Source organism: Bombina bombina, chromosome 2 (genome assembly GCF_027579735.1).
Source record: "Bombina bombina isolate aBomBom1 chromosome 2, aBomBom1.pri, whole genome shotgun sequence".
NCBI lineage: Eukaryota > Metazoa > Chordata > Amphibia > Anura > Bombinatoridae > Bombina > Bombina bombina.
In genome coordinates, this window is record NC_069500.1 from 1,292,601,801 (window position 1) to 1,292,628,744 (window position 26,944).

Sequence of the window (26,944 nt, forward strand, 5' to 3'; positions counted from 1 at the left end):
GGGCATTCCAGACATGGATCTGATGGCGTCTCGTCAGAACTTCAAGCTTCCTTGCTACGGGTCCAGATCCAGGGATCCCAAGGCGACTCTAGTAGATGCACTAGTAGCACCTTGGACCTTCAACCTAGCTTATGTATTCCCACCGTTTCCTCTCATCCCCAGGCTGGTAGCCAGGATCAATCAGGAGAGGGCCTCGGTGATCTTGATAGCTCCTGCGTGGCCACGCAGGACTTGGTATGCAGACCTGGTGAATATGTCATCGGCTCCACCATGGAAGCTACCTTTGAGACAGGACCTTCTTGTTCAAGGTCCATTCGAACATCCGAATCTGGTTTCCCTCCAACTGACGGCTTGGAGATTGAACGCTTGATTTTATCAAAGCGTGGGTTTTCAGATTCTGTAATAGATACTCTGATTCAGGCTAGAAAGCCTGTAACTAGAAAAATTTACCATAAAATATGGAAAAAATATATCCGTTGGTGTGAATCTAAAGGATTCCCATGGAACAAGATAAAAATTCCTAAGATTCTATCCTTTCTACAAGAAGGTTTGGAGAGAGGATTATCTGCAAGTTCTCTGAAGGGACAGATCTCTGCTTTATCTGTTTTACTTCACAAAAGACTGGCAGCTGTGCCAGATGTTCAAGCATTTGTTCAGGCTCTGGTTAGGATCAAGCCTGTTTACAGACCTTTGACTCCTCCCTGGAGTCTAAATCTAGTTCTTTCAGTTCTTCAAGGGGTTCCGTTTGAACCCTTACATTCCGTAGATATTAAGTTACTATCTTGGAAAGTTTTGTTTTTGGTTGCAATTTCTTCTGCTAGAAGAGTTTCAGAGTTATCTGCTCTGCAGTGTTCTCCTTATCTGGTGTTCCATGCAGATAAGGTGGTTTTGCGTACTAAGCCTGGTTTTCTTCCGAAAGTTGTTTCCAACAAAAATATTAACCAGGAGATAGTTGTACCTTCTTTGTGTCCGAATCCAGTTTCAAAGAAGGAACGTTTGTTACACAATTTGGACGTAGTCTGTGCTCTAAAATTCTATTTAGAGGCTACTAAAGATTTCAGACAAACATCTTCCTTGTTTGTTGTTTATTCTGGTAAAAGGAGAGGTCAAAAAGCGACTTCTACCTCTTTTTCCTTTTGGCTTAAAAGCATTATCCGATTGGCTTATGAGACTGCCGGACGGCAGCCTCCTGAAAGAATCACAGCTCACTCCACTAGGGCTGTGGCTTCCACATGGGCCTTCAAGAACGAGGCTTCTGTTGACCAGATATGTAAGGCAGCGACTTGGTCTTCACTGCACACTTTTGCCAAATTTTACAAATTTGATACTTTTGCTTCTTCGGAGGCTATTTTTGGGAGAAAGGTTTTGCAAGCCGTGGTGCCTTCCATTTAGGTGACCTGATTTGCTCCCTCCCTTCATCCGTGTCCTAAAGCTTTGGTATTGGTTCCCACAAGTAAGGATGACGCCGTGGACCGGACACACCAATGTTGGAGAAAACAGAATTTATGCTTACCTGATAAATTACTTTCTCCAACGGTGTGTCCGGTCCACGGCCCGCCCTGGTTTTTTAATCAGGTCTGATGAATTATTTTCTCTAACTACAGTCACCACGGTATCATGGTTTCTCCTATATATATATTTCCTCCTGTCCGTCGGTCGAATGACTGGGGTGGGCGGAGCCTAGGAGGGATCATGTGACCAGCTTTGCTGGGACTCTTTGCCATTTCCTGTTGGGGAAGAGAATATCCCACAAGTAAGGATGACGCCGTGGACCGGACACACCGTTGGAGAAAGTAATTTATCAGGTAAGCATAAATTCTGTTTTTTTATAGTTCTTTCAGGAGGGCCTGCAAGAGGGAGGTCATAATAGCGTAGTCTTGCTGCTGGTGGCAAGATCCACGTTATGAGCCGACAAAACTCTTAATGAACAATATACAGGGTACGTCATGGTCGTTAAGGGGTTAAATCAAATCCACCCAGACTTAAACTGACAATGAAATGTGCATTGTTATAGAATACATTTCACTGAATGCTATATTGTAGAAAACTTGGAGTAATCTTTGTAAAAGTATGACATAAACTACTATAGTAAATCAGTGTTGCCCTGAATTAGAGTGATTTGATATTTATAAAGCAAATAAAAAGTAAGGCTTTTGGAAACCTTTTGAGGAACTTTGCATTGTGGTAGTAGATGAAATGAAGAAATCTCTTCCAGGCTGTCATTTCCACTTATTTTAAAGACCTGAATAGATTGCTGCTTAGCTGACTGACCTTGCTTTTGTCTACATTAAACATCCTGAAATACTTGACTGGTATCTTAGATATTTAACTTTTTTTTTTATTGCAGAATGAATATGAACAGCTAAATTATGCAAAGCAACTGAAGGAACGGCTAGAAGCATTTACCAGTGACTTCCTTCCCCACATGAAGGAAGAAGAAGAGGTGAGTACAAATGGTAGTCTCTACATTTGTGCTGCATTACAATAATCATTTATAGTTTTCTCCACAGAATATTTTGCCTGTCAGGTGGCATTATGAAGTAGCTGTGTGGGGTCTGTGTAATATTTTCTTAAATGGAAAGAGTCCACAGCTGCATTAATTACTTTTGGGAAACAAGAACCTGGCCACCAGGAGGAGGCAAAGACACCCCAGCCAAAGGCCCAAACACTCCTCCCACTCCCCTCATCCACCAGTGATTCTTTGTCTTTCGTCCCAGGAGGTTTTCAGAGAAGTGTCAGAATTTTTGTTTTGTCTCTTATGGAGGGTAGTACTCTTCGGCATGGGACAGGAGTTTTAAGTAGTCCTGTCAGTCTCTCAGTGAGGACTTGGATGAAAGAGTTCTTTCTGCGAAACCATCCCGACTCATATTAACAGCTCCTCAAGCAATCAGCGTTATCTAACTTCGCTCCACTGCCTGCTTTCTTCTCTCAAGTCCATGACGGAGGCAATGCCACTATTCGTCACACTTGAAAGGCTGTGTTCCTGTTCCACGGCGTAGATTCTGGTAAGATAGTTTCATTTTACTTTATCGTCAATGTTCTGGAATTTTGAATGTTTTCCCGAGAGGTTACAACACCTTGCGGATCTAACTATATGACATAAGGGTCTCAGTGAGTCTCTGTTAGTATCTTGGAATCGAGGGTTAATATCTCCTGGGGGGGGTTATTTAACAGGAGGGGGTTTATAATCATGTATGTTATGTGAATCAACCTGCTTATGTGTCTTGTTTACGGGCTTGTGGTTGGAAGTGAAGCAGCCTTTTGGTTAGGCACGCTTTTTTGGACTGTACGGTTCACCTTGTGTTCGGGCGTGGTTCCGTTCCTCATTTTCGCATTCCCGTCCGTGTCGCGAAGGATATTCTAGTCCGCAGGGGTCTGGTCATAGGAGGTGGTGAGTGCCCCAGCCATTGTGGGTGTCGGGTGCCGTTTTTGTTTTACTATTTTAGTCCATATTGAAATTTCCTCTCCAGTTATGAAGGATTCAAATTCTGAGACTGTGCTCATTTCAGATTCAGTTACGGAGGATTCTGATACCGAGACTATTTTGTTTTTAGATTCTGTGTCCGGTGACTAATTGGGATTGGCCTCGTTTAGAGTTTTGTTCCGTATGCCATATAGGAGTGCCTGGTGGCTTTGTATAATCTGGGGACTTCTGAGCCATCCGCCTCTGGGGGCCCCGTCCTCCAAGAGGCGAGTTCCCCACTAATTCATACATCTACACATGCTGGTGACCCAGTTAATGGTTCCTCCATGTGGGATGGTGTGTTTCTCTCATTTCTCATCTCCATTTGGGGTTCTGTGTTCCGGACGTTGGTTGATCCCTGTAGGGACTTGTTTAGCTCTTGGTTTCCTGGAGCTGGGAAGGCTTAGCACCTTTCTCTCTTCCCTGTGTCCTCTACCTGTGTGGAGGTATTGGGGAGACTAGCCCTGCTAGTAGGGTTTTGGGAAATTCGAGGTATCCCTTCTGTTGTGTTGAGGCCTTGTGAAGTCCCTTTATTTAACTTCTAGCCTTGCTCCTTGGAGAGTTGGACTTTATCTAGGGGTGGTTCCTTCCTTTTGGTAGGGGCTTTAGAGTTCTCTTTGCTGTCCGGATTCTCTGGATATGCTTCCATTCCCTTTGTCTGTTTTTTTGGGCCAGTTGGGGTGTTTAGTTCCAGGGTATAGTTGCCCCCCCCCCCCTTCATCTTTCTGGACTTTGCTTCTTTCCCAGTTTTGGATCTCGGAGCTGGTCGGGGTGTTCCACGGTAGTGGGAACTGGGGCTATATCCTTGCTCCATCTACCTGACCGGGTCAGGGTTGGCCTGTTTTTTTGGAGTATTTATTACTCTTTGCCACAGAGTAACTCATGTCATCTAGGGGTTAGCTGTGTGGCTTGTGCCTCAAGGGTTGTGGGTTTATACCCAGCTGCTGGCGCTGAATTCCAATTTCTGGTGGGCCTTAGGGTTGCATTCCCCTATTAGTTTGCTTGTGTATCCGTGGATTCTCTGCTCTGTAGGCGAATGGGTTGACTGTGCCTCTGTTTGGCGAGCTACTTGTAAAGGGGTCCTTTTGTAGGACATTTGCGGGGAATTTTTCTTCCCGTTTAGCCGGTGGCTTCGGGCCTTGAGGGCGGTTATTGCCCTTCTGGCCTCTTCCCTTTTTCCTTACGGGATATTCTCCTCTTAAGGGTGATGGAGTCCTTACTTGAGGCTTCTCCTGGTCGGGAAGTGGAATATGGAATGGTTCCACCTGGAGTCTTGCGGGTTCCATGTCAGACTGTGGGGCCTTGTTTTGATAGATCCTTAGGTCTATGGCCTTGTCTGTTTTCAGAGTTGGGTTGTACTTGTACTCTGGGGGTATGGCTCTGCCATCTTTACGCTCGTTCCTGTACCAATTTCGGGATTCTTTGTTCCCTTGTATTGGTGGCCCAGCTGGGTCTGCAGGTCAGGATGCCCGAGCGGTCTAAGGGTTGCAGTATCCTCTGGATGTGTGATCTTGTTGAGTCTATCCTGATAGCTCAGTCTGCTAGGAGATGGTTTTTCCTTGCTCCTTTGACAGGAGAGGGTTTGCCCTTCGGGTTCTGAGGGTATAGTCTCCTCGGGGGGCCTCGATGGAGGCTTTGTGTTCCCCTTGTTAGGGACCTATGAGTGGGTCCGGCGGCTTAGGTTGCCTAGAGCGTGCCCTCTGTCGAGGGGCTGTTTTGTGTGGTCTGTTTCTTGATGACTGCTTCTTCCTTGCAAGCTCCCTCTGTCGTCCTGTTATGGACTCTGTGTAATCAAACTTGGGGTTTTGCCTGGGTCTATTACACGCTTTTTCATGGTCGAATACTTGGCTATTATATGGGCAGGCACTGGGGGGACTTTGCCTCTTTAGTTGCGTTCCATGCTTGCAGGATGTTGGGGAGACATCTTTTCTGTCTCCGTGCCCGGTATTATCCCGGGTTTCGCTTGGTATAGGCGTGACCTACTTCCCTGTTTGGGTTCATTTGGGTATCTGTGAACTGGGCCCACTCTTGGAGGTGCTGTTTTTCGTATTAAGGGACCTTTTCGGTTTCTTCTGTCCTCCTTTGCCTTGTTCCCCTTGGGATTTCGGCTGGTTTACCCTTCATTTGTGAGGGGGTGAGTGGTGGGGGACCGTCATTTTGGCGACAGTGTCTCTTGGTGGACTGTTGGCTCAGTCGAGTCAGTTTTGCAGTCTCTAGTTTGGCTCTGGACTAGCTACGAGTCAGTGTCTCTGGGGCTTTAACTGTAAAATTTGGGTAAAGGTTCAGGCCTGGTGCTCTCAGTATGGGTCGCCTATTGTACCCTCCCGTCTTGGCATTCAGTCCTCTAGCTTGGGTATTTTCCCAAAAATAATGAATGCCGCTCTGGACTCTTTCCATTTAAGAAGAAAAACATAAATTATGCTTAACTGATAATTTCCTTTTTTTCTAAAGGAAAGAGTCCACAGCTCCCCACTCGTGATTTTACTTGGGGCGTCCTTGTATTCTTCTGGCACCTTTCACCCTGATATTTCTTCTACTGTTCCTTGGCAGAATGACTGGGGGATGAGGGGAGTGGGAGGAGTGTTTGGGCCTTTGGTTGTCTCTGCCTCCTCCTGGTGGCCAGGTTCTGTATTTCCCAAAAGTAATAAATGCATCTGTGGACTCTTTCCATCAGAAGAAAAGGAAATTATCCATTTTCTTCTATCCAAATCACAAATTTTATTGCATTGTTTAACATAAATGTATTTATTTGTGCAATAAAAAGTTAACATTTAAAAAATTGGTGAATTTTAGCTTAAAGGGATATTAAACCCCGATTTTTATTTTTTTTTATTTCATGATTCAGATAGAGCATTACATTTTAAAGGGACAGTCTAGGCAAAATTAAACTTTCATGATTCAGATAGGCCATGCAATTTTAAACAACTTCCCAATTTTACTTTTATCATAAAATTTGCTTTGTTCCCTTGGTGGTATTTTTGAAAATCTAAACCTAGGTAGGCTCAAACTGATTTCTATACCGTTAAAAACTGCCTCTTAGCTCAGAGCATTTTGATAAATTTTCAGTTAGACAGTTCTAGTTCATGTGTGTCATATAGATAACTGTGCTCACTCCCGTAGGAGTCTGCACTGATTGGCTAAACTGCATGTCAGTCACAAGCACTGAGATAAGGGGGCAGTCTGCAGAGGCTTAGATACATGGTAATCACAAAGGTAAAACATATTAATATAACTGTGTTGGTTATGCAAAACTGGGGAATGGGTAATAAAGGGATTATCTATCTTTTTAAACAATAACCTTTTTCTTTTTAAAGACATGAGTCCACGGATCCTCTTCATTACTTATGGGATATTCACCTCCTGGTGAGCAGGAGGAGGCAAAGAGCACCACAGCATAGCTGTTAAATAGCTCCTCCCTTCCCTCCCACCCCAGTCATTCTCTATGCCTACGTTAGTGCTAGGAAAAGGTAAAGTTAGGTGTTAGAAATGATTCTTCAATCAAGAGTTTATTATTTTTAAAGTAGTGCAAGATTGTGCTGCTTTGTAATAGGGTGTAGCCGTAGTCCATATCAGTCTCTTCAGTAGAGCTTTTGGTGGCTTTGGAGCAATAGGAACTGGTGGGACATAATTCTCACTGTGCCTCCTATACATTTATGCTGCCCTTCTCCTGATAGCCTAAGCACACTTAACTCAGGCGTTTATCATTTTACACAGGGTTATGGGAGGTAGAGGACCTCCTAAACCTGCTGATCTGCCCTGCTGTCGGGCAGAATACAAAGGTAAGTGCTAACTTTTATTCTGGGAACAGTAAACTCAGAGGAAAGTGGGCACTTTAATTTTATTTGGTTATCACATAAGGCTCAGACAAAGAGCTCCTTATGTTGGGACATCAATCTCTTATTTGGATGGTATTGGACAGGACAGCCATAAGTACTGGGGCTGGGAGTTGAGCTAATTTTTTCGTTTATGGTGGTTACTTTCCTATCGGTTTATGTAAAAGCAGTTAAGCCGATCGGGTTATGTGTTTTGACTGTAACGCCCACGATGGGCGGGGCTATCGGTTTGCGCGCTTCCTAAGTTAACTACGCAGCACTCAGCCGTTCTATCATTGCCATAGCCTGCAGAAGTGGACGTCTGCACATTGTGGCTCTAAAACCGCATGGTTTCTAACAAATTAAGCAAGCAGTTATAGCGCTATTGTGCTCCTGCACATCCGGATCGTTCCAGCTCTAAAAAAGTTGAGACCAGGGAGTGAGTTCGTTTGGCAGGTAGGCACCTCAGCAGAGTTGCTGAGGTGTAAGGGTGTCTGAATTTTGCTTTGTTTAGCTGCTGAGATACGTTTTTCACTATTGCAGTAAAAAAGTTATTGTTTAAAATTTAAAGACACAGTAACGTTTTTTTTTCTGTTTAACAAAAAAATTTTTGGGATATAGAGTAATTTGAATATCGTTTGACTTTTTTTTTTTGAGCACATATTTTCATGTAGTAAAAAAGGTTACCTTTTTAAATTTTAAAGAGACATTAACGTTTTAATTGGAAAAAAAAATATGACTGTTTTTCTTATTGTGCTTCAGTATGGACATAGGAGCCGTGCAAAATGTTACTTGCTCCATGTGTTTGGATTCAAATGTGGAACCACAAATCCCTTTCTGTCCCTCATGTAGAAGGCTTTAATCATTTGAGTGCTAAGCACTTTCTCACCTGGGTGCTAAGATTTTTTTAATTTTTTTTTTTTTTTTTTTAACAATTTTTTTACAACTTTTTTTTTTTTTTTTTTTTTTTTCAGACCCCCAAGACTTACACTGTTGGAAAGGTTAGGCAATTACCTTTCCAATGGCGGGTCTTGGGGGTCTGTAGCTGCTTAGATGCCTGAGATACAGGCTTCTAAGCAGCATGCCCCTGCTCCTATACTTAACATTGTTAAGTATAAATAAAGTTGCGCACGACCGCCGGGGTAGGAGCCGATGGGAGCCCCCAGATCTCCCTCAAGGCGGGAGAGTGCTAGTGATGGCTCTGAGCCGTCATTAGCACCAGAGTGGGAAATTCTGTGACGGCTCAGAGCCGTCATTAGCACTCAAAGGATTAAAGGGACACTGAACCCAAATTTTTTCTTTCGTGATTCAGATAGAGCATGCAATTTTAAGCAACTTTCTAATTTACTCCTATTTGTTTTTCGTTCTCTTGCTATCTTTATTTGTAAAAGAAGGCATCTAAGCTTTTTTTTTTTTTGGTTCAGCACACTGGACAGCACATTTTTATTGGTGGATGAATTTATCCACCAATCAGCAAGAACAACCCAGGTTGTTCACCAAAAATGGGCTGGCATCTAAACTTACATTCTTGCATTTCAAATGAAGATACCAAGAGAATGAAGAAAAGTTGATAAAAGGCTTAAATTAGAATGTTGCTTAAAATTGCATGCTCTATCTGAATCACAAAAGAAAAAAATTGGGTTCCCTTTAAGTTATAGGGAAAAGATTTATCATGATCAAAATTTTTCATAAGCGGATGCTTCTCAGTAGTCTAATGACGAGATTCAGAGTATGCCGCAGCTTTCTCCCCAAGCGTCCCAAACTTTAACGCCCACGCAAGCAGTGCCCTGTCCTTCTGCTCTAGCGCCTGCTGGTGTTACCTTAAAAGACATAGCTGCTCAATTTCTGATGCGTTGTCTGCTTTCATTATTATTTATTTGTATAGCGCCGCCAAATTCCGTAGCGCTGGGTACAATGATAGGGGTATACAATGACAAAGATTTGTGATAAAATACAAAACATAACAAAACTAAACAAATCTAGCACAGGAGGAAGAGCTCCGGAGAGCTCACAGTCTATAGGTTTAGGGTGCAGAGACATAAGGTTGTGGTAGCTTGTTACATCGGTTGTATTTGCAGCAGTGAGTCAGGCAGTTCATGTACATGTATTAGTTTGGTTCGGATGCGGGATTGAGGAGAGATGATAAGCCTCTCTGAATAGGTGGGTTTTCAAGGATCGTCTGAAGCTATGCAAGGTTGGAGACAGTCTAATGGAGCGGGGCAGAGAGGACAGGAGCAGCACATGCGAAGTCTTGGAGGCGGGAGTGGGACGTAGAGATAACAGGAATAGAGAGATGTAGGTCAGAGGTTGATTGAAGAGGACGGGATGGGGAATATTTCACGATGAGAGAGGAAATATAGTTGGGAGTTAGACTGTTGAGTGCTTTGTAGGTTAGGGCTAATACTTTAAATTGTATTCTGGAGTGTATGGGGAGCCCAGTGTAGAGACTGGCAGAGCAGCTGATGTAGATCGTCGACTTAGGTGGATGAGTCTAGCAGAAGCATTCATAATAGATTGGAGGGAGGAGAGGCGGTGTTTTGGAAGGCCATTTAGGAGTAGATTGCAATAATCAATGCGTGACAGGATGAGGGAATGAATAAGTGTTTTTGTAGTGTTTTGAGTAAGGAAGGGACAAATTCTGGATATGTTGCGTAGGTGTGAACGGCAGGATTTGGTAAGCGTTTGTATATGTGGGTTGAATGTGAGTTCTGAGTCTAGTGTGACCCCAAGACAGCAGACCTGGGGTGAGGTGTTGAGAATAGAGTCTCCAACCATCAGAGAAATGTCAGGTGTCGGATGTCTCGAAGAGGGGGGGATAAGAAGCAGCTCAGTTTTGGACAGATTGAGTTGGAGGTAGTTTGAAGACATCCAAGAGAAAATTGCAAAGAGGCAGTCAGAAATCTGGTTGAGTAAAGAGGGAGAGATATCAGGAGAGGAAAGATAGATTTGGGTATCATCAGCATATAGGTGGTACTGGAATCCAAAGGAGGCTATACGTTTTCCAAGGCAGGATGTATAAAGAGAGAAAAGCAAGGGGCCCAAGACAGAGCCTTGCGGTACTCCAACTGAGAGAGGCATAGGATCACAAGATATGTTTTTAAAGGAAACTGAAAATGAGCGGTTTGAAAGATATGAAGCAAACCAGGAGAGGGCTGTGTCTCGGATGCCAAATGAATGTAGTATTTTTAGAAGGAGAGGATGGTCAACTGTGTCAAAAGCTGTGGACAGGTCAAGAAGAATTAGTAAGGAGTAATGGCCTTTTGCTTTAGCTGATAACAGGTCATTTGTTACTTTAGCAAGAGCGGTTTCTGTTGAGTGTTTAGGGGGGAAACCAGATTGTAGTGGATAAAGTAAGGAGTTAGTTGTGAGAAATTGAGTTAGCCGATTATAGACTAGTCGTTCCAATAATTTTGAAGCAAAGGGAAGTAAGGAGACCGGTCGATGGGTGTGGAGGGGTCAAGCGAGGGCTTTTTTAGGATTGGTATGATTGACGCATGCTTGAATGTGTCAGGAAATGTGCCAGCAGTGAGAGATTGGTTAAAGAGATGAGTTAGGGTAGGGGTTAGTTAAGCAGAGAGAGAGGGAATAAGTCGTGAAGGAATAGGGTCAAGTGGGCAGGTTGTGAGATGAGCCAAGGATAGGAGTGCAGAGACTTCTTCCTCTGTTACAGGAGGGAAGTAGCATAGATTTTTGTTATAAGAAGGGGTGGGTAGGATCACGGGGTGCGAGGTGCAGATCTCTTTTCTAATGGTGTCAATTTTATTTTTGAAGTGATCAGCAATAATTTGAGCAGTGAGGTTGGTAGTGGGCGGGGGGGCAGGCGGACGTAGAAGGGAGTTAAAGGTTGAGAACAGTTTTCTGGGGTTGGATGCATGAGATGACACAAGGGAGGAGAAATAGACTTGTTTGGCCAGGCTGAGCGCAGAGTTGTAGGATTTAAGGGTGAATTTATAATGTTGGAAATCAGCAAAGGTGCGTGATTTCCTCCTCTGCCGTTCAGCAGCCCGTGAGCATCGCTGAAGATATCTGGTCTGTTTAGTGTGCCACGGTTGCCGTTGAGTGATTGATGTACGTCGAAGAGTGGAGGGTGCAGTTTTATCAAGTGTTGATTTTAGTGCAGAATTATACTGTATAGGCACGAGGTTTGGACAAGAGAGGGATGAAATGTCAGAGAGCAGAGGACTCAGTTGAGTGGAAAAGTCTGTGAGATCCAAGTCATTTAAATTCCTGTGAGGTAGCAGTTTTTTGGGGGCTTGCAAAGATGTAGCAGGTAGAGTAAGAGAGAAAGTTATTAGATGATGATCAGAGAGAGGAAAGGGATAGTTAAGGGAGTTGGAAACAGCACAGAGATTTGTGAAGACCAGGTCTATGGAGTTGCCTTCACAGTGTGTTGGAGATCTTGTCCACTTTGACAGGCCTAACGAGGTGGTGAGGGATAGAAGTTTAGAGGCAGCAGGTGTTAGGCTTATCAAGGGGTATGTTGAAGTCCCCTAAGATGAGAGAAGGGACATTAGAAGAGAGAAAATGTGGAAGCAAGGCTTCAAAGTGGTCCAGAAATTGTGATGCTGGGCCAGGGGGCTGATAGATAACTGCAACACGAAGAGCTATAGGGGAGAAGAGGCGGATAGAGTGAAATTCAAAAGATTAGAAGGAAAGAGAGGGGGGTGAAAGGTACTGTGTGGAGACAGGAGAATTCCTACTCCTCCTCCTTGTTTGTCTCCAGGCCTGGAAGTGTGACTGAAGTGCAGACCGCCATAGGACAAAGAGGCTACAGCAGTTGTGTTAGAGGAGGAAAGCCAAGTTTCAGTGAGGGCTAACAGGTTAAGTGAACGTGAAATAAATAGGTTGTGAATAGATGTAAGCTTATTGCATACCGAGCGTGCTACATACAAGGCAAACGTAAGAGGAAAGACAACCATGTTGTCAGTGAGGTTTCTGATGGAATGGTGGCAATCTCGGATGTACCCTTCCAAGGAACTGAGATGAAGGGTATTGAGATTCTTTCAGAAGGTGAAATTTCAGGCTCGGAAAGTTCTTTACCTTTGACTGATTCAGAGGTTGTATCTTTCAGGTTTAAACTAGAACACCTCCGCCTGTTACTCAGGGAGGTTTTGGTTACTTTAGACGACTGTGATTCTACAGTAGTGGTCGCTCCTGCAAAGTCGAGTAAATTGGACAGATATTTAAGTTCCCTCTTACTCAGACGTTTTTCCAGTGCCAAAGCGAGCTTCGGAGATTGTTTCCAAGGAATGGGAGAGACCAAGAATTCCCTTATCTCCATCTCCTATTTTCCAAAAGATGTTTCCTATAGCTGACGCTGTCAGGGAATCTAGGCAAACGGTTCCTAAGGTGGAAGGGGCTATTTCCACCTTAGCCAAGTGAACTACTATTCCCATTGAAGATAGTTGTGCTTTTTAAAGACACCATGGACAAGAAGTTGGAGGGTCTACTTAAAAAGATTTATGTTCACCAGGGTCTGCTATTGCAGCCGGCTGCCTGCATTTCTACTGTCACTAGTGCAGCAGCTTATTGGTTTGATGCTTTGTCTAAGTCTCTCAAGACCGAGACTTCCTTAGAGGAGAGATCCAAGATAGGATTAAAGCTCTAAAGTAAGCTAATGCTTTTTTCCCCACAGACGCTTCTCTGCAAATTACTAAATTGGCAGCTAAGGGTTCGGGGTTCTCTATACTAGCCCGCAGAGTCTTGTGGTTAAAGGGACAGTCAAGGCCAAAAAAAACTTTTATTTTTCAAATAGGGCATGTAATTTTAAACAACTTTCCAATTTACTTTTATCAACAATTTTGCTTTGTTCTCTTGGTATTCTAGTTGAGAGCAAACCTAGGAAGGCTCATATGATAATTTCTAAGCCCTTGAAGGCCGCCTCTAATCACATGCTTTTGTATTTGCTTTTCACAACAGGGGACAGTAGTTCAGGTAAACCCTATAGATAACATTGTGAGCATGCCCGTGGATTGTGGCAGACACTGCACTAATTGGCTAAAATGCAAGTCAATAGATAATAACTAAAAGTCATGTGATTAGGGGCGGTCAGCAGATGCTTAGATACAAGATAGTCACAGCAGTAAAAAGTGTATTAATATAACTCTGTTGGTTATGCAAAACTGGGGAATGGGTAATAAAGGGATTATCTATCTTTTTAAACAACAAAAATTCTGGTGTTGACTGTCCCTTTAAAACCTTGGTCTGCGGATTTGTCATCTAAGTCTAAGCTGCTAGTGATTCCTTACAAGGGGAAGACCTTGTTTGGACCTGGCCTGACAGAAATTATCTCTGATATCACAGGAGGTAAGGGTCATCTCCCTTCTCAGCATAAGAGAAACAAACAAAGGACGACAGAGTAATTTTCGTTCCTTTCGAAATTTCAAGAGAAATTCTTTCTCTTCCTCCTCTAAACCAGAACAACCTAAGCCTACTTGGAGACCCAACCAGTCTTGGAACAAGGGTAAACAATCCAAGAAGCCTGCTGTTGAAACCAAAACAGCATGAAGGACATGCCCCCCATCCGGGACCGCAACTGCTAGGGGGCAGACTTTCCTTCTACGTTCAGGCTTGGGTTCGGAACGTTCAGGATCCCTGGGCAGTAGAAAGTGTCTCAGGGATACAAACTGGAGTTCAAAAAGTTTCCTCCCCGAGAAAGATTCCTCCTTTCAAGATTATCTGCAAACCAGATAAGAGGCGTTCTTACATTGTGTAAGAGACCTCTCCTCCCTGGGAGTGATTATTCCCGTTCCTGTACAGGGGCAGGGTTTTTATTCAAATCTGTTTGTAGTTCCCAAGGAGGGGGGGACCTTCAGACCTTCTTAGACCTCAAGAGTCTAAACCAGTTTCTCAGAGTTCCATCATTCAAGATGGGAAACTATTCGTACCATTCTTCCATTGATCCAGGAGGGTCAATTTATGACGACAGTGGATTTAAAGGATGCATATCTACATGTTCCTATCCACAGAGATCATCACAGGTTCCTGAGGTTTGCCTTTCTGGACAAACACTTTCAGTTAGTGGCTCTTCCTTTCGGTCTGGCCACGGTACCCAGCATTTTCACTATGGTTCTGGGCTCTCTGCTGGCGGTTCTAAGACCGCGGGGCATTGCGGAGGTGCCTTATCTGGACGATATTCTGATCTAGGCGTCTTATCAGCTAGCAAAGTCCCATACCGACATGGTTTTGTCTTTTCTAAGGACTCACGGGTGGAAGGTGAACCTCGAGAAAAGTTCACCAATTCCACAGACAAGGGTTCCCTTCCTGGGAACTCTAATCATCTCTCTATTCATGAAGATATTTTTGACGGATGTCAGAAAGTTAAAGATTCTAAACTCATGCCGATCCCTTCAGTCCAATCCTCGGCTGTCAGTGGCTCAGTGCATGGTGGTTGTCGCTGGATCATCTGTCCCAGGGGACATGCTTCCGCAGATCCTCATGCGAGATAGTGACAACGGATGCCAGTCTGATAGGATGGGGAGCAGTCTGGAATTCCTTGAAAGCTCAAGGTGTATGGACTCCATCGGAGTCTCTACTTCCCATCAACATTCTGGAGTTGAGAGCAATAAATGCGCTTCAGGCTTGGCCTCTGTTGGCTTCAACCAAATTCATCAGATTCCAGTCGGACAACATCACGACTGTAGCTTACATCAATCATCAGGGAGGAACAAGAAGTTCCTTGGCGATGACAGAAGTAACCAGGATAATTCAGTGGGCGGAAATTCACTCTTGTTATCTGTCAGCAATCCACATCCCAGGAGTGGACAATTGGGAGGCGTATTTTTCATCCGGAAGTATTTGCCAACCTGATTCTCAGATGGGGCAGGCCGGAGCTGGATCTTATGACGTCTCGTCAGAATGCCAAGCTCCCGAGATAAGGATCCAGGTCCAGGGATCCTCAGGCCGAACTGATAGATGCCTTGGCAGTGCCTTGGTCGTTCAACCTAGCTTATGTGTTCCCTCCGTTTGCTCTCCTTCCCAGGGTGATTGCGCAAGTCAAACAGGAGAGGGCTTTGGTGATTCTCATCGCTCCTGCGTGGCCTTGCAGGACTTGGTATGCCGATCTGGTGGACATGTCATCTCTGTCACCGTGGAAGATTCCATTGAGGCAGGACCTTCTCATTCAGGGACCCTTCCATCATCCGAATCTAATTTCTCTGCAGCTGACTGCTTGGAGATTGAATGCTTGATTTTATCTAAGCGAGGGTTCTCTGATTCGATCATTGATACCTTGATTCAGGCTCGTAAGCCTGTTACTAGAAAGATTTACCATAAGATATGGCGTAAATATCTTTATTGGTGCGAATCCAAGGGCTACTCATGGAGTGTGCTTAGGATTTTGTCTTTTCTCCAAGAAGGATTGGAGAAAGAGTTGTCAGCAAGTTCCTTAAAGGGACAGATTTCTGCTCTGTCTATTTTGCTTCACAAGCGTCTGGCAGATGTTCCAGGTGTTCAATCTTTTTGTCAGGCTCTGACTAGAATCAGACCTGTGTTTAGACCAATTGCTCCTCCTTTGAGTTTGAATTTAGTTCTTAATGTTCTTCAAGGGGTTCCGTATGAACCTATGCATTCCATAGATATTAAGTTATCGTGGAAAGTTTTATTTTTGGTTGCTATTTCTTCTGCTCGCAGAGTTTCTGAGCTGTCAGCATTACAATGTGATTCTCCTTATCTTATTTTCCATGCAGATAAGGTAGTTTTGCGTACCAAACCTGGTTTTCTCCCTAAGGTTGTTTCAATTAAAAACATTAATCAGGAAATTGTTGTTCCTTCCTTGTGTCCTAACCCTTCTTCTAAGAAGGAGCGACTGTTACATAATTTGGACCTAGTCCGTGCCTCGAAGTTTTACTTACAGGCGACTAAGGAGTCTGTCGTTAATCTTCTTCCCTGTTCGTTTGTTTCTCTGGGAAGCGTAGGGGCCAGAAAGCTACGGCTACCTCGATTTTCTTTTTGGCTGAAGAGTATCATTAGTTTTGCATATGAGACTGCTGGACAGCAGCCTCCTGAAAGTATTACGGTTCATTCCACTAGGGCTGTGGCTTCCTCATGGGCATTTAAACATCTGTGGAACAGATTTGCAAAGCTGTGACTTGGTCTTCTCTTCACACTTTTACAAATTTGATACTTTTGCCTCATCTGAGGCTGTTTTTGGGAGGAAAGTTCTTCGAGCAGTAGTGCCTTCTGTTTAGGTTCCCTGTCTTGTCCCTCCCGTTTCATCCGTGTCCTATAGCTTTGGTATTGTATCCCACAAGTAAGGATGAAATCCGTGGACTCATCGTATCTTGTAAAAGAAAAGGGAAATGTATTCTTACCTGATAAATTTGTTTTTCTCTTGCAAGGTGTATCCATTCCACGGATTCATCCTTTACTTGTGGGATATTCTCATTCCCTACAGGAAGTAGCAAAGAGAGCACACAGCAAAGCTGTCCATATAGCTCCCCCTCTAGCTCCACCCCCCAGTCATTCTCTTTGCTGGCTCTAAGCACTAGGGTTTCTCTCTGGAGTGTAAAGTGAATGTGGTGATAGAATTGTAGTTTTATTATCTTCAATCAAAAGTTTATTTTAAATGGTACCGGTTTGTACTATTTACACTCTAGCAGAAAAGTGATGAAGATTTCTGCTGAGAGGAAAATGATTTTAGCATGTTGTAACTAAAATCAGTTAGTTCCTTAAAAAGGACAAATATCTGCTTTGTCTATCCTGTTACACAAGCGTCTGGCAGAGGTACCAGACGTTCAAGCGTTTGCTCAGGCTTTAGTCAGAATCAAGCCTGTCTATAAACCTGTGGCTCCGCCATGGAGTTTGCATCTAGTTCTTTCAGGTCTTCAAGGGGTTCCATTTTGAACCTTTACATTCCATAGACATTAAGTTGTTATCTTGGAAAGCTTTGTTTTTGATAGTTATCTCTTCTGCTCGAAGAGTTTCAGAATTATCTGCCTTACAGTGTGATTCACCTTACCTAGTGTTCCACGCAGATAAGGTAGTTTTGCGTATCAAGCCTGGTTTTCTTCCTAAAGTTGTTTCTAACGAGAATATTAACCAGGAAATAGTTGTTCCTTCTGTGTCCTAATCCATCTTCGAAGAAGGAACGTCTGTTACACAATCTTGATGTAGTTCGTGCTTTAAAGTTCTATTTACAAGCAACTAAGGATTTCAGACAAACATCTTCCTTGTTTGTTATCTATTCTGGTTAGAGGAGAGGTCAGAAAGCGACTGCTACCTCTCTTTCCTTTTGGCTGAAAAGCATCATCCGTTTGGCCTATGAGACTGCTGGCCAGCAGCCTCCTGAAAGAATTACTGCTCATTCTACCAGAGCAGTGGCTTCCTCATGAGCTTTCAAAAATGAGGCTTCTGTTGAACAGATTTGTAAGGCAGCGACCTGGTCTTCACTGCATACTTTTGCCAAATTTTACAAATTCTATACTTTTGCTTCTTCGGAGGCTATTTTTGGGAGAAAGGTTTTACAAGCAGTGGTGCCTTCCGTTTAAGGTACCTGTCTTGTTCCCTCCCTTCATCCGTGTCCTAAAGCTTTGGTATTAGTATCCCACAAGTAAAGGATGAATCCGTGGACTGGATACACCTTGCAAGAGAAAACCGAATTTATGCTTACCTGATAAATTACTTTCTCTTGCGGTGTATCCAGTCCACGGCCCGCCCTGGCATTTAAGTCAGGTAAAAATTTTTTTGTTTAAACTACAGTCACCACTGCACCCTATGGTTTCTCCTTTTTCTTCCTAACCTTTGGTGGAATGACTGGGGGGTGGAGCTAGAGGGGGAGCTATATGGACAGCTTTGCTGTGTGCTCTCTTTGCTACTTCCTGTAGGGAATGAGAATATCCCACAAGTAAAGGATGAATCCGTGGACTGGATACACCGCAAGAGAGTAATTTATCAGGTAAGTATAAATTCTGTTTTTTTTACGATACGATGAGTCCACGGCCCCCCCTGTTTTTATGAGACAGGTCTTTATTTTTGTTAAACTTCAGTCACCTCTGCTCCTTGGCTTTTCCTTTTCTTCCTAATTTCGGTCGAATGACTGGGTTGGGAGGGAAGGGAGGAGCTATTTATGCAGGTCTGCTGTGGAGCTCTTTGCCTCCTCCTGCTGACCAGGAGGCGATATCCCACAAGTAAGGATGAGATCCGTGGACTCATCGCATCGTAAAATAAACAAATTTACAAGGTAAGAATAAATTTAAATTTTTGTCAGGCCTTGGTTAGGATCAGGCCTGTGTTCAAACCAGTTACTCCTCCATGGACTCTGAATTTAGTTCTCAAAGTTCTTCAAGGGGCTCCGTTTGAGCCTATGCATTCCTTAGATATTAAGTTGTTATCTTGGAAAGTTTTATTTTGTTATTTCTTCAGCTCGTAGAGTGTCTAAGCTCTCGGCATTGCAATACACTTCACCTTACCTTATTTTCCATTCAGATAAGGTTACGTACTAAACTAGGTTTTCTTCCTAAGGCTGTTTTAGACGGGAACATTAATCAGGAGATTGTTGTTCCTTCCTTGTGTCCTAATCCTCCTTCTCAGATAGAACGTCTTCTACACAATTTGGTCGTCGTCCGGGCTTTAAAATTTTACTTATAAGCGACTAAGGACTTTCGTCAGTCCTCTTCTTTGTTTGTAATTTTCTCTGGGAAACGTAGAGGTCAGAAAGCTACGGCTACCTCTTTCTTTTTGGCTGAGGAGTATCATCCATTTTGCATATGAGACTGATGGTCTCCTGAGAGGAAGCCTCCTGAGAGGGTTACGGCTCATTCCACCAGGGCTGTTGCTTCCTCATGGGCATTCAAAAATGAAGCTTCTGTGGAACAGATTTGCAAGGCTGTAACTTGGTCCTCTCTTCACACTTTATAAATTTGATACTTTTGCCTCGGCTGAGGCCGCTTTTGGGAGAAAGGTTCTTCAAGCAGTGGTGCCTTCCATATAGGTTCCCTGTCTTATCCCTCCCGCATCATCTGTGTCCTCTAGCTTGGGTATTGTATCTCATAAGTAATGAAGATGATCCGTGGTACCTGATAAATGTGTTTCTTTTTAGACACTATGAGTCCACGGCCCGCCCTGTTCTTTTAAACAGGTTGTTAATTATTGTAAACTTCAGACACCTCTACACCTTGGCTATTCCTTTCTCTTCCTAACTTTGGTCGAATGACTGGAGTGGGAGGGAAGGAATGAGCTATTTAACAGCTCTGATGTGGTGCTCTTTGAGTGCACGGATCATCATCAATTACTGTTGGGAATATCACTCCTGGCCAGCAGGAGAAGGCAAAGAGCACCACAGCAAAGCTGTTACATATCACTCCCCTACACACAATCCCCCAGTCATTCTCTTTGCCTGTAGTGCAAGGAGGAGGTGAAGTTTAGGTGTCTGATGAGAAGTTTTCTTCACAGGTCCATGTGAGGTGCTGCACCTTCTCAAACCAGGTGAACTGTCCTGCTGCCAGACAGCACTTTCAGGTAAGTGCCATTTTAATTTTCTTTTGCAAGGAGATTGCTGGTACTTGTTACAGCTAAAAACGGTCTTATTTAATATGGGACTTTATTAAACCTTCATGTTTGGGGTTTCTTTTAGGCAGTTTGGGCATTGAGACTGTGAGGTGATTTATGGTGGCTCAGTGTGTTATAGTAGTTTTTATACTTTAACTTTTGGTCATGGAGATTACTATTGTAAGCCGTTTTTTTTTCCCGGCAGTTAGGACTCTGTAACCGCTCTGTATTTGAAAATGAGCTGCAGGACAGGTAGGCACTTCAGTAAAGCTACTGAGGTGTATAGGTAGCCTGCGGTCTCTTTGGTTTGTTGTGCTAACACACTTCTATTTAAAGACACAGTACACATTTATTTTTTATTTTCAAATAAATAATTTTTACACTTTATCCTTATTAAATATGATGGATCAAGAGGCTTTTAAAACAATTATCCCAGGCGAAGTTGCTGCTTGTCAGTTATGTTTTGATGCTCAGGTGGAACCCCCAGTTCCTTTTTGTTCCTCATGCATTGAGAGAACTTTGAGTTATAGAGATAAAATATTTGACTAGGCAAATGCAAGATATTGCTTCCCAGGTATCCCTTGCGGTGTCTGAGGCCTTGTCAGCTTTCCCCATGTTGCAGGGAAGGCGTAAAAGGAAATTTAAGGAAACAGTAAGGTTTCTGATCAAGTTCTGGCTATCCGGAGTGTCAGTAGCATCTGTGGGGGAAATCTCAGACTCTGTGTAATTCCTTCTTCTGATGCTGAAGTGGTATCCTTCAGATTTAAGCTAGAACACCTTCGCTTATTACTTAAGGAGGTTTTGGCTACTTGTGACGATTGAGACAACTATCGTCGTCAATCCTAAAAAGTCTAGTAAATTGAACAAATACTTTGATGTTCCCTCCGCTGTGGAGGCTTTTCCGGTTCCTGACTTTGTTGCGGAGATTATTGCTCGCGAATGGGACTGACCTGGTATTCCCTTTCCTCCATCTCCTATTTTTAAGAAGATGTTTCCTATAGCGGATTCTAATAAGGAGTCGTGGCAGACGGTTCCTAAGGTAGAAGGAGCAATCTCCACTTTGGCCAAGAGGACTACTATTCCCATAAAGGATAGTTGTTCTTTTAAAGATCCAATGGATAAAAAATTGGAGACTTTACTACAAAAGAAGTATGTCCACCAGGGTCTACAATGGCAACCTGCTGTGTGTATCGCCACTGTTACCAGCGCTGCGGCTTACTGGTTTGATGCATTTGTCTGAATCGCTTCAGACGGTACCCCTCTTGATGAGATCCAGGGCAGGATTAAGGCTCTCAAGTTGGCCAATTCCTTCATTACAGATGCTTCCATATAGGTTATTAAACTGGGAGCCAAAATTTCTGGTTTTGCAGTCCTAGCCCGCAGGGCCTTGTGGTTGAAGTCCTGGTTTGCGGATGTTTCATCTAAATCTAAGCTCATGGCTATTCCTTACAAGAGTAAGACCTGGTTTGGCGATAATTATCTCGGATATTGCTGGAGGGAAAGGGTCCTTTTTTTTTTTTTTTTCCTCAAGATAAAAAGAATAAGCAGAAAGGACGTCCGAGTAATTTTCGATCCTTTCGTAACTTTAAAGGCAAGTCTTCCTCCCCTTCCAAGCAAGATCAAGCCAAGCCTTCCTGGAAGCCCAACCAGTCCTGGAATACGGGAAAGAAATCTAAAAAGCCTTCAGCGGATTCCTAGTCAGCATGAAGGGATGGCCCCCGATCTGGGAGTGGATCTTGTTGGGGGTAGACTTTTTTTTTTTTTCCCAGGCTTGGATAAGAGATGTACCGGATACCTGGGCTGTGGACATTGTCTCCCAGGGATACAAAATAGACTTCAAATCTTTTCCTCCCAGAGGCAGGTTTTTCCTCTCCATATTGTCTGTAGACCAGATAAAAAGAGAGGCGTTCTTACATTGTGTGAAGGACCTTGCCACGCTGGGGGTAATAGTTCCCTTTCAGGAAAGGGGTCTGGGATTTTACTCAAATCTGTTCGTAGTTTCCAAAAAGGAGGGAACTTTTCGCCCAATCCTAGATCTAAAGTGTTTAAACAAGTTTCTCAGAGTTCCATCCTTCAAGATGGAGACTATTCGCTCCATTCTTCCCTTGGTACAAGAGGGTCAGTTCATGACAACCATAGACCTACAGGCTGCATACCTTCATGTCCCCATTCACAGGGACCATCACAAGTTTCTGAGATTCGCCTTTTGGACAATCATTTCCATGTATATCCATGCCATATCTGTAAATAAATTTATCGGGTAAGTATAAATTTTGTTTCTTTCTAATGAATTGGTGAGTCCACGGATCATCATAATTACTATTGGGAATATCACTCCTGACCAGCAGGATGAAGCAAAGAGTACCACAGCAAAGCTGTTGAATACCACTCCCTTACCCACAACCCCCAGTCATTCTCTTTGCTTGTATCAGTTGCAAGGAGGGGTAAAGTTAGGTGTCTGATTCTTCAATCAAGAGTTTATTTTTTTTTTAAAAGCTTTATTGAAAATATGATGCAAAACAATTAAATCAGGGAGAAATAGTAAAACAAAAATAAAGAACAATCAAATTATATAGGGTTACAAATAGAATTTCACTCATGCAGGTTGCTAATAACAGAGAGCTTCTTTGAGATCACAATCTACTGTTCATTTCTCTTGTAAGGTGTATCCAGTCCACGGATCATCCATTAATTGTGGGATATTCTCCTTCCCAACAGGAAGCTGCAAGAGGATCACCCACAGCAGAGCTGTCTATATAGCTCCTCCCCTAACTGCCACTACCAGTCATTCTCTTGCAGCTCTCGACAAGATAGGAAGTAGCTAGAGAGATGTGGTGAATTTATGTAGTTTATCTTCAATCAAAAGTTTATTATTTTCAAATGGTACCGGAGTTGTACTGTTTTAGCCTCAGGCAGAAAGTTGAAGAAGAGTCTGCCTGTGGTTTTTGATGATCTTAGCAGGTTGTAACTAAGATCCATTGCTGTTCTCACACATAACTGAAGAGATGAGGTAACTTCAGCTGGGGGAATGGCGTGCAGGGTCTCCTGCTATGAGGTATGTGCAGTTTAAATTTTTCTAGAGAAATGAATATGCTAGAAAATGCTGTTATTACCGGATTTATTTAAGGTAAGCCTGATTACAGTGAATTAATAACGACTTGTATCATGCTTGCTGTAAAAGGTGGTAATCTTATTACTTTCTCACATTACTGAAAATAAGATAACATTTGCTGGAAGTGTTTAAACGTTTTTTTCTACATATTGGTGATAAAACTTTATTGGGGCACAGTTTTTTCCACATGGCTGGCTAGATTTTGCCTAGGGATAGTTTCTCCAACATTGGTGTGTCCGGTCCACGGCGTCATCCATTACTTGTGGGATATTCTCCTCCCCTACAGGGAAAGGCAAGGAGAGCACACAGCAAGAGCTGTCCATATAGCTCCCCCTCTGGCTCCGCCCCCCAGTCATTCTCCTTGCCGCTCTGAACAAATAGCATCTCCACAGGGATGGTGAGGAGTTTGTGGTGTTAGTTGTAGTTTTTTATTTCTTCTATCAAGAGTTTATTTTAAAATAGTGCCCCTCCTGGTAGGAATGTATATCCCATACGTCACTAGCTCATGGACTCTTGCTAATATGAAAGAAATGAATTTATCAGGTAAGTTCTTACATAAATTATGTTTTTCGTGCCTTTTGAAACTTTAAGACGAGCGCGGCATCAACTCCCTCTAATGCAAAACAAGAGGGAAATTTTGCCCAGTCCAAGCCGGTCTGGAGACCTAACCAGGCCTGGAACAAAGGTAAGCAGGCCAAGAAGCCTGCTGCTGCCTCTAAGACGGCATGAAAGATCAGCCCCCGATCCGGTAACTGATCTAGTAGGGGGCAGACTTTCTCTCTTCGCCCAGGCTTGGGCAAGAGATGTCCAGGATCCCTGGGCGTTGGAAATTGTGTCCCAGGGGTATCTTCTGGACTTCAAAGCTTCTTCCCCAAAAGGAAGATTTCACCTCTCTCAATTATCTGCAGACCAGATAAAGAGAGAGGCATTCTTACATTGTGTTCAAGACCCTCCTAGTTATGGGAGTGATCCACCCAGTTCCAAAGGAGGAACAGGGGCAAGGCTTCTATTCAAATCTTTGTGGTTCCCAAGAAAGAGGAAACCTTCAGACCAATCTTAGATCTCAAGTTCCTAAACAAATTTCTCAGGGTCCCATCTTTCAAGATGGAGACTATTCGAGCCATCCTACCTATGATCCAGGAGGGTCAATTCATGACTACCGTGGACTTAAAGGATGCTTATCTTCACATTCCGATACACAAAGATCATCATCGGTTTCTCAGGTTCGCCTTCCTAGACAGGCATTACCAGTTTGTGGCTCTTCCCTTTGGGTTAGCTACGGCACCAAGAATCTTTACTAAGGTTCTGGGGTCACTTCTGGCGGTCCTAAGGCCACGGGGCATAGCAGTAGCCCTTTACTTAGACGACATTCTGATACAGGCGTCGAATTTCCAAATTGCCAAGTCCCATACGGACATCGTTCTGGCATTCCTGAGGTCTCATGGGTGGAAAGTGAACGAAAAGAAGAGTTCTCTATCCACTCTCACAAGAGTTTTCTTCCTGGGAACTCTGATGGGTAAATCTTCATTTCTACAGAATCTGACAGAGGCCAGCTTGTCAAAACTTCTAAATTCCTGCCGTGTTCTTTATTCTACTTCTCGCCCTGTCTCAGTGTATGGAAGTAATCGGCTTAATGGTAGCGGCAATGGACATAGTGCCGTTTGCCCGCCTACATCTCCGACCGCTGCAACTCTGCATGCTCAGTCTGGAATGGGGATTACACAGATTTGTCCCCTCTACTAAATCTGGATCAAGAGACCAGGGATTCTCTTCTCTGGTGGCTATCTCGGGTCCATCTGTCCAAAGGTATGACCTTCCGCAGGCCAGATTGGACAATAGTAACAGATGCCAGCCTTCTGGGCTGGGGTGCAGTCTGGAACTCCCTGAAGGCTCAGGGATCGTGGACTCAGGAGGAAGCACTCCTTCCGATAAACATTCTGGAACTAAGAGCGATATTCAATGCTCTTCAAGCTTGGCCTCAGCTAGCTGCGGTCAGGTTCATCAGATTTCAGTCTGACAACATCACGACTGTAGCTTACATCAACCATCAAGGGGGAACAAGGAGTTTCCTAGCAATGTTGGAGGTTTCAAAGATAATCGATGGGCAGAGATTCACTCTTGCCATCTATCAGCTATCCATATCCCAGGAGTAGAGAACTGGGAGGCGGATTTTCTAAGTCGACAGACTTTTTTCATTCCGGGCGAGTGGGAGCTCCATCCGGAGGTATTTGCACAGTTGGTTCAACTTTGGGGCAAACCAGAACTCGATCTCATGGCGTCTCATCAGAACGCCAAGCTTTCTTGTTACGGTTCCAGGTCCAGGGATCCCAAGGCAGCACTGATAGATGCTCTAGCAGTGCCTTGGTCCTTCAACCTGGCTTATGTGTTTCCACTGTTTCCTCTGCTCCCTCGTCTGATTACCAAGATCAAACAGGAGAGAGCTTCGGTGATTTTGATAGCACCTGCGTTGCCTCGCAGGACTTGGTATGCAGATCTGGTGGACATGTCATCCTCTCCACTATGGACTCTGCCTCTGAGACAGGACCTTCTACTTCAGGGTCCTTTCAACCATCCAAATCTAATTTTTCTGCGTCTGACTGCTTGGAGATTGAACGCTTGATTTTATCAAAGCGTGGTTTCTCCGACGGTCATTGATACCTTAATACAGGCACGAAAGCCTGTCACCAGGAAAATCTATCATAAGATATGGTGTAAATATCTTCATTGGTGTGAATCCAAGGGTTGCTCATGGAGTAAAGTCAGGATTCCTAGGATATTATCTTTTCTCCAAGAAGGATTGGAGAAGGGTTTATCAGCTAGTTCCTTAAAGGGACAGATTTCTGCTCTGTTTATTCTTTTGCACAAACGTCTTGCTGAGGTTCCAGATGTTCAGGCGTTTTGTCAGGCTCTGGTTAGAATCAAGCCTGTTTTTAAACCTGTTGCTCCGCCATGGAGTTTAAATTTAGTTCTTAAAGTTCTTCAAGGGGTTCCGTTTGAACCTTTGCATTCCATAGATATTAAGCTCTTATCTTGGAAAGTTCTGTTTTTAGTAGCTATCTCCTCGGCTCGAAGAGTTTCGGAGTTATCTGCTTTACAATGTGATTCCCCTTATCTCATTTTCCATGCAGATAAAGGTAGTGTTACGTACCAAACCTGGTTTTCTGCCTAAGGTGGTATCTAATAAAAATATCAATCAGGAGATTGTTGTTCCGTCACTGTGTCCTAATCCTTCTTCAAAGAAGGAACATCTATTACACAATCTTGACGTGGTTCGAGCTTTAAAGTTTTATTTACAAGCTACTAAAGATTTTCGTCAAACATCTGCATTGTTTGTTGTCTACTCTGGACAGAGGAGAGGCCAAAAGGCTTCGGCAACTTCTCTATCTTTTTGGCTAAGAAGTATAATCCGCTTAGCTTATGAGACTGCTGGCCAGGAGCCTCCTGAAAGAATTACAGCTCATTCTACTAGAGCGGTAGCTTCCACATGGGCTTTTAAGAATGAGGCTTCTGTTGAACAGATTTGTAAGGCGGCGACTTGGTCTTCGCTTCATACTTTTTCTAATTTTGATACTTTTGCTTCTTCGGAGGCTATTTTTGGGAGAAAGGTCTTACAGGCAGTGGTGCCTTCCGTTTAAGCGCCTGCCTTGTCCCTCCCTTCATCCGTGTCCTATAGCTTTGGTATTGGTATCCCACAAGTAATGGATGATCCGTGGACTGGATACACCTTACAAGAGAAAACAAAATTTATGCTTACCTGATAAATTTATTTCTCTTGTGGTGTATCCAGTCCACGGCCCGCCCTGTCATTTTAAGGCAGGTGTTTTTTTATTTTTAAACTACAGTCACCACTGCACCCTATAGTTTCTCCTTTCTCTTGCTTGTCTTCGGTCGAATGACTGGTAGGTGGCAGGGGAGGAGCTATATAGACAGCTCTGCTGTGGCTGATCCTCTTGCAGCTTCCTGTTGGGAAGGAGAATATCCCACAAGTAATGGATGATCCGTGGACTGGATACACCACAAGAGAAATAAATTTATCAGGTAAGCATAAATTTTGTTTTTTACTTTGGAACG

General features: G+C 43.6%; 1 protein-coding gene across 1 annotated transcript in view; it reads left to right on the top strand.

Moving 5' to 3' along the window:
• The window catches only part of FBXL5 (F-box and leucine rich repeat protein 5), a 257,885-nt gene that overhangs the window by 62,496 nt on the left and 168,445 nt on the right, over nucleotides 1-26,944 (top strand). The window contains 1 exon segment of the mRNA XM_053704125.1: nucleotides 2,348-2,443. Within this exon segment, the coding sequence (XP_053560100.1) occupies nucleotides 2,348-2,443 (96 nt within the window).